The sequence below is a fragment of the Morus notabilis genome, unplaced genomic scaffold, assembly GCF_000414095.1.
Source record: "Morus notabilis unplaced genomic scaffold, ASM41409v2 Scaffold884, whole genome shotgun sequence".
In the NCBI taxonomy this organism is placed as follows: domain Eukaryota; kingdom Viridiplantae; phylum Streptophyta; class Magnoliopsida; order Rosales; family Moraceae; genus Morus; species Morus notabilis.
The window spans coordinates 405,367-413,844 of NW_010361302.1; the positions used below are offsets into that span (position 1 = coordinate 405,367).

Sequence of the window (8,478 nt, forward strand, 5' to 3'; positions counted from 1 at the left end):
GTCACATCTAATTTTTTTGCTATAATAAAAAACTCTCACATAAAATTTCATCTCAACTCAAATTATAAACTCAAATCAGCGAAGTAAACAGACTCTATATATTAGTAAAATGTAGCGGCGAAAATGACCCCAACCAAGATTTTTATTTTGTAAGACAAAAGAAAAAGACATATATCTATATCTATCTACATACATGCTACATCATGCACAAGGTCAGCAGCCTTAAATTGTATTAATAATAATCCATCTTCATTTCATTTCACATGATATTTTTCAATCAGCACTCGTCAGGGACAAACCCAAGTCTTTCTCTCCACCACAATCTCTGCAAATCTGTCCCGCATCTTTCGGGTCCAATACCAAACCCAAAGTTATACCAATTTCACAGGATTCTCTTATCAAAAAAGAAAAAAGTTCACAGATGTCAAAGCCAGCGAAGAATTAGAGAGAGAGAGAGAGAGAGAGAGAGAGAGAGAGAGAGAGCGGGAAATGCTGGGATCGAGTTGCTGGAAATCCAAAGGCTAAAAAAAATATAAAAATATAAAAAGAGGGGGTTTTTTCTGTGTATATGGGGAGTGGAGCTACTTTGGTGGACGGTGTTCGTCGCTGGTTTCAACGTCGCTCTTCGACTTCTACTTCTTCTTCTTCTTCTTCTTCTACATTAATTGCTAATAATAGTAATAATAATAATAATTCGAACATTAATTGTACTAACAAATCCGATAATTATTGTGCGGGCGATCCAAATGGTGGCCACGTTTCGGCAGTGACCGAGTTTCGCGCGCAATCGTCGAAACCCGAACAAAAAGCGATCCAACAAGAAGGAGAAAAATCATCGGAGCTTACGATTGTTGAGGAAGATTTCGACGTCTTTGGATTGAAGCTCATCAAAGTTCCCCAACGGATTGATCTCAAACCTGGCTCTATGCATTCTCAAAAGAAGGTTAGATTTTCTTCAAATTTTGTCTTTGTTTTCAAGTTTCCCTTTTGATCTGATGCGCTTTTTGTTTGTTTGCTTGCTTGTGTTTATTCGACTCCTCGTGGTTTTGTTCGTTACTTTGAATTGTTTGTCGGTTTGATCTGATTAGTTTGTTTGTTTGTTTTTTTGTTTTGCTTTTTCTAGTCCTTTTTCTGTTGGTAGTGGAGGAGAAATGAGAGTGAAATTCGGATTTGATGAAAAGATGTGAAATTTTTCCATAATTGATGATGTATTTGGTTGACTAAAAGCCAATTTGGAGTGTGAAATATTGCATCCATTTCTGTTGTTTCAAAGTAACGAACTTCTTACTTTCTGTTATTGACCAACAACCAAACAGAAAACATGCACGGAGTTATAGCTGTTCATTAAGTTGTTATATTGATGTTTTTTTTTTTTTTTTTTTTTTTTTTTTTGGAAAAAAAATTTTTTTTTTTTTTTTTTGGAAGAAGAATGTTGTGTTTGATGGATAACTAATACAAAATCTCCGCCTTTTCGGCACCAATATTTGATATTAGTCAGCATGGTTATAGTGTATGATTTTAGGTCATTGAAGCAATTCATGATATGGGATCTGAACAAGATGGACAATTCTGTCTGTATATGTTGTGCATGAAATCTTCAGCTTCTGAAGTATCTTCTCAGATAGACAATGCTTATAAATATCTGCGCCGCCGCAGCTGAATTCATAAAAAAAATTATTTTTTTAAGAACAGAATGTGTTGGCTTTACATGGTTGTAAAAAGTACTCAAAACTGGTATGTTGGTTAACTTATTACACAACGACTTTATCTTCCCATTTACCTTTTCTCATGATGCTTTTTTATAGCAACAATGAAACGGAATGAAAGGAAACTGTGTATGCAATGCACGAAGGCCTTATGTTATGTTTTGCTTTTCTGCCCCTTTAGTAACTTGTGCGTATGTTTGTCTTTGTCTGTGACTGGTTCTGCTGATCTTGTATAGGGTGGAGCGGAAACTGAATTCTTCACTGAATATGGAGAGGGAAGCCAATACCAAATTCAGGAAGTTGTTGGAAAAGGAAGCTATGGTGTTGTCGGCTCTGCAATTGACAACCACACTGGAGAAAGGGTTGCAATCAAGAAAATCAATGATGTTTTTGAGCATGTTTCTGATGCAACACGGATTCTGAGAGAAATTAAGCTGCTGCGGTTGCTTCGTCATCCGGATATTGTCGAAATCAAACACATAATGCTTCCTCCTTCACGACGAGAGTTCAAAGATATCTATGTTGTGTTTGAATTGATGGAATCTGATCTTCACCAAGTAATTAAGGCAAATGACGATCTTACTCCTGAGCACTATCAGTTTTTCTTGTACCAGCTTCTTCGCGGTCTTAAATATATTCATTCGGGTTCGTAGTTTTCACCAACTCCTTTACTCATTTTGTCTTTGATGGATATTGATTGATGTACATTGCATGTCATACAGCAAATGTATTTCACCGGGATTTGAAGCCAAAAAACATCCTTGCTAATGCTGACTGCAAGCTAAAGATATGTGATTTTGGGCTCGCTCGAGTAGCGTTCAATGATGCCCCATCAGCTATCTTCTGGACTGTGAGTTATTCTTTTAGGCAAATCCTGCCATCGTACCTCAATTTATGAAGCTTTACTTCCTTTTTAGTGATAGTTAAAAGTTTCATGCACTTATTTTATTCAACCCAGTCATGAACAGGACTTTTAACTGCAATACTTATCAATCATTTTATTTTTGTGAAGGACTATGTTGCAACTCGATGGTATCGTGCCCCTGAGCTCTGTGGGTCATTTTTCTCAAAAGTAAGTTAAAGTTTATCTTTCAGATCCCACATGTTAATCTTAGTGTAGGCTTTGCTGGTTGTTTTAATTTTTATTCCTTCGTTCTTTTTGTTTCCGTTGATTGATTGACTTCTTGTCCATTGCTAGTTGTAATTTCTGTAACTTTAGTTGGTTTTAATAATGTTAGAGTTTCTTATCCAAACAAAAAAAAAAAAAAAGAAGGAAAGAAAGAGGGGTCTTACGTGTTAATTTGGTTTTCCATTTTTTACTTATGTGTTACACTGATAACATATGCATTACATTCTTTTGTTGATTTCTCGTTACCTTTCAAAGTGTTCATTGCTTTTTTTCAACTTCTGAAATACTTATACCTCAATCTCCTATGGCTCATTTTCTCAAAGCATTATCCGCACCTTTGTGTTTTTTGTTCTTAAACTATTTGCACTACTATCAGCACACTGTTGGCGATATATGTGTCTTGAGCTTGATAGGTTGTCTGTAAACCATGTTAATAGTTTATCGTTCTGCTTTACAAAAGAAAATGTAATTGTAGCATGCATAACTATTGTTTTCATACTCCTCAATTGTCAAAATGGTCATCTTAGTCATGGACTGGATTGTCTTCAATATATATTACTGTAATTCATAATACTAGAAATTGCATGTGGTTTCTAAAGAGGTAGTTTGTCTTGAACTATTTTATTCTGACCTACTTGTTGATTGTATACTCTCGTCTTAGTCATAGAATTTTTTTTCTTAAAGCGATCACTTCTAAATAGAAAAGTTTGAAAGTTCGTAATCCATTAGCGAGAATTAAAGTTGCTCTGCTCTCTCCAAGGAATCCATGTTTGGAAAGCACCTTGCAAACTTTAATTTCGTGAACACAGCTTGCCAATCTGAACTGCAGAGTTTTGAATTTTTTATTTTTTTTATTATTATTTTTTTCTTTTGTGGTAATTATTCTTTGGTCAGGATTTTCTGGCTTTGTTATACTGAAAGCAGATTGTTGCTCGTTTTTTATTATATGCTTCTCTCTTATTCTTTTTGGATGATACAAATTATAGTAATTGCTTTTAACTTTTATTTTCCAGTACACTCCTGCAATAGATATTTGGAGTATAGGATGCATATTTGCAGAAATGCTTACGGGAAAACCACTGTTTCCCGGGAAAAATGTGGTACACCAATTGGATCTCATGACTGATTTGCTTGGAACCCCTTCTCCTGAGTCCATTGCAAGGGTTAGTTAGCTCATTCCTTTTGGTGCACTTGGCACACCCTCTATATTTATCATTCTTAAATTCTTGTTCTTTAGCTTTCAGGTTCAATTTTATGGTTTGCTGTTTGCCTCACTGTGTAATTTCACTGGCAGATTCGTAATGAAAAAGCACGAAGGTATCTTAGTAGCATGCGGAAGAAACAAGCAATTCCATTCTCACAGAAGTTCCCTCATGTAGATCCATTAGCTCTCCGCTTATTGGAATGCCTTCTTGCATTTGACCCCAAAGATCGTCCCTCTGCTGAAGAGGTACAAAAACTCCAACGTTGACGACCTAAAAATCTGTATCTAAATGAAAAATACAGAATCTCTAATAATTCTTTGGAGACGAATTATTTGGTAACATAATTTTTCTGTTGTCCTTGATGCTCATTCTTCCAGGCACTATCTGATCCTTACTTTAATGGTTTGGCAAATGTGGATCGCGAACCATCCACTCAACCCATTTCAAAACTTGAATTTGAGTTTGAACGGAGGAAATTGACAAAAGACGATGTGAGAGAGTTAATTTATCGGGAGGTGCGGCCTTGTAACCTTAAACTTGTTGATTTTTAGAACAATGATATCTTTTTTCCCTCACATTGAAACAAATTTTTATGTGCATTAAAACAGATTTTGGAGTACCATCCCCAAATGCTGCAGGAGCATCTTCGAGGTGGAGATCAAACTAGTTTTATGTACCCAAGGTTGGCAGGAGCTGAGACTCTTTCAAATGGTTTTGTTGTTATATGTTACAATCATAGTTATAGTCCACTATTTCAACTAAACATCGCATCTTACATAATTCTTAGTAGGTTATCACGGTTATTCTAAATTGTTGGCCATTAACACTCTGATAAACCGCTTATGGCACATCTTTATCTTGGTTTTCTGAATTTTCTTTGTTTCAGATTCAAAATGACTTGAATTGCTTTCTCTACTCTGGTTAAGTACAATCTCCAAATGATTTGAAGGACTTCTGTTCTTGTTAAACCAGTTTTACTTATTGTATTAAAACATTTCCCCATCAAGAATTTCTTTCATAGTCTTCCTGGTTTATACTAGATTTGAAATATATCAAGTATATTGCATTTCCTGATGTTGATTATTACTTCTCTGAATCCTGTTGGGTTTCTTTTTAATTTTATGAAAATATATGTGTGTGTGTGTGTGTGTGTGTGTATATATATATATATATTTAAATTGCAAGCACTCTTTCTAAACCTCTTACCTTAGAAAGATTTATCTTTTAGCTTAAGTTATCAATGAATCAATGAAATAAGACTAAGAAGTTAGCTAAATTTGTACATCATTTGAACTGATCCTTCTCATTCAAGCTTCTGTCACATTTATAAATTGGCTTTCTGAATTGTGTGCCCTGCACTTATGAACTTGTATTATTGAAGCATGCGGCAAAAAGACCTTCTGGTTGGGCTTGCGGCTGGCCGCCTGTCATTGAAGTTCTGGCAATGGATTTTTGGCAGTCTTTATCATTCTGATGAGAATTTTCTTTGAGCTCATTTTTTTTAAAGCATCGAACTGTGATATATTCTTGCAAGTTGACTACAGAACTCTTTCCATTGTCCCAGTTCTTTGTTTCATTTGACATCCACACTTGATGGCGCATTCATTATTAGAGAAACAAACCTTATATTTGTTTGTACTTTTTCAAGTCTAATCATGTAGGAGAAGAGTTGTGGTTATATTCCCATTGATTTATCAGTCGTTAGTCTGCTTAAATTTGAATAAGTTAAGGGCTTTTGACTATATATTATATTCTGGATGAATGGCTCATTTCATGATGATGGCAAGATACTTAGTTCAACAGATTTAGTACCAAATTACACCAGTAACTTTTTCTTCTTTCTCCATTTAGTGGTGTTGATCGATTCAAAAGACAGTTTGCACATCTTGAGGAGCATTATGGTAAAGGTGAAAGAAGCGCTAAAGGAAGCACTCCACTACAAAGGCAGCATGCTTCGTTACCTAGGTATGTATCAGATAAAAATCATGTATCTTATGAAGTTTAAAAATTAGGCTTGAAGTCGTAAAATGACTCAGAATTTTGCCAGTTATACATGAAGATATCTGGTTTTTTTTTTTTACGCCAGTTTCTTCTTCATTTCATCATTATTGGTTACTATGAACTAGCTTAGATATTAGACCGCTAAACCTACTAGTGGTTGACGATATGTCCTGCCAGTTTAGGTGGAATTTCGCATCTTTGGATTCTAGAATATAGTTTCATGCAGTTCAATCATCATTCATCACCTGGTTTGTTCCTATTTTTCTTCCTTTCCAGAGAGCGGGTTTGTGTACCCAAGGAGGCGGCTCAGGACCAAAATGCTGATGTTGAAAGGAGAACTGCAGCTTCTGTTGCGTCAACTCTTCAGAGTCCTAGGTCACATCAACTTGATGATTCAGAGGATGTGAATATAGATTCGCAAAATGGAACCAACAAGCCAAACCAGACTGTACGTAGCCTTTTAAAGAGTGCTAGCATTAGTGCTTCCAAGTGTATAGGCGTAAAAGCAAAAGCAGATTTGGAGGTAATTAAACATCAGAACACATTACATCCTATTTGTATGCCTTGAACTTATGCTGGAGTTTATGATGGGATTTTCTGTCATTTCATTATTCACGTGCATGATTTTAAATAACTAAATGCCTAGTAATCTTGAGCTAGCTTTTCGGGATATTCAAGTCGCCCTTTATATTTGTCTTGGAACTTCTAAATCTGTTGTGTACATGATTGGTTTTGCACTTTCAGTCGTCTACATTTCATTCATTCTAGCAATAGTAGTCTGATTAGTATGTATTAATCTGGCTCTCTTCCATGTTTTCAGTTAGTTTGTAGCTTGTAATTTTGTTTTCGCTTCTGTTTTCCTAGCGGATACCTTATCCACTATCCTTTGTTTATTTTTTTATATTCAATAAAAGGAGTTTTTTTATCCAACAATAAAAAAGAAAAAAAAAAGGAGAGATTCATTCCAGGAGAAATCATATTTTCGTTCTATGCATTCGAGATATAATTGGATCTAGAAATTATCCGATCATGTTTAACAGTGTGATACACCCTTGGGAGTTTCTTACCTTCTGCGTTTATGGTGTCATAGAGCATTAATACTTGCAGCATTTCGCTTTGGCTTGCAGAAGCATTAATGCTGTTTCCCAATTTCCTCATCTAGTAAATTCGCGTTTTCAAACCATTTTTTATCATTGCAGAAGCAAGGAAATACTTTTCCAGATACATAAACAAAAATTAATAATAAAATTGTCAATCAGAACCTCATAGGATCGATCATTTGGAACCTATTTTTGCTAGAACTGAAGTGATTTGTTTAGTTCTGATGTTCTATGCAACTTTGCCTCTCATGCAGGAAGAAGCAATTCCCGAAGCCATGGACGAGACAGTTGATGGGTTGTCCCAAAACGTTGCAGCTCTCCACGCCTGATTCTGTACTGCGATATGCCGTAGATGAAGCGGATGGTTAACACATTGCCTCATCTCTTTTCCCTCATTGTGTGTGTAAGAGACGCTCGGCAATAATCCATATTGAAGATCTTCATTGTTTCAGGTAGAAACTAAGCTAACAATAGGATTCCGTTGAAATATTACTTCATTTGTGTCACTAGAATCTCAAGAGGAGATGTTATCCTGTAATTCACTCCTTATGTTCTAAAGAAACAACGATGTAGACTCCATATCTGGTGTGATACCATAGAAAGAAAAGGTTTTGACTCGAAGAGAAAGAAACATTGGCATGTCTCAAATTTTTTGATGTGTTTCAATTTGACTAATGACTACCAAGTTCAGCACTCTATTTTTATTATTATTTTACTGGACCTGACAGCATATATATATATATATATATATATATATTTCATTAGCTGGGAACAAGCACTGGGTTTTTTTTTTTTTTTTTTTTGTTTTTTTGATTATTAATTTACCATCGTATGTCTAATGTACCAAGTTTTGATAACGTAAACTACTTATTCTTAAATTTAATAGAAATAATATATTTTTTTAATTTAACAAAATTAAGGACATTTATTGAAAGCATACTTAAGAAAGGTCATTTTTTTGCATATCTCGGGATTGGATAAGATTATTTTAGCATCGTTCAGTTTGTGAATTCGAGTTAAGATGTGATTTTATGTGAGAGTTTTTTACTGTAATATAAAAAATTAAATGTGATTTTTTATAAGAATTTTTAACTGTAATAAAATTATAATTAAAAATTTAAATCGGTGAAATAAATAAAGTTTTTACACGTTTGTTGCAGTACTGAGCGAACTTTGATCACTTGTTTCGAATTTTTGTTAAGAGTGCTTCGATCACGCTATGGTTGTGCGACAGGCTCGGCGGATATATAAAGTGATTGATTGATTGCTAAATTGGTTTGGGCCAAGTCATTTTTTACCACGTCACTTCTGATTTAATTATTATTAAGGCTATAGTG

The 8,478-nt window shown here is 34.8% G+C and overlaps 1 protein-coding gene across 1 annotated transcript; it reads left to right on the forward strand.

Annotated features, from left to right (window-relative positions):
* Positions 1-258: 258 nt before the first annotated feature.
* Positions 259-7,842, forward strand: LOC21400393 (mitogen-activated protein kinase 9). Its single transcript, XM_024166382.1, has 11 exons — positions 259-943; positions 1,943-2,351; positions 2,429-2,556; positions 2,719-2,778; positions 3,849-3,998; positions 4,130-4,285; positions 4,418-4,555; positions 4,649-4,722; positions 5,892-6,005; positions 6,318-6,564; positions 7,396-7,842. Exons 1-11 carry the CDS (start codon positions 569-571, stop codon positions 7,468-7,470), a joined length of 1,926 nt encoding a protein of 641 aa, XP_024022150.1. The 5' UTR covers positions 259-568; the 3' UTR covers positions 7,471-7,842.
* The last annotated feature ends 636 nt before the right edge of the window (positions 7,843-8,478 follow it).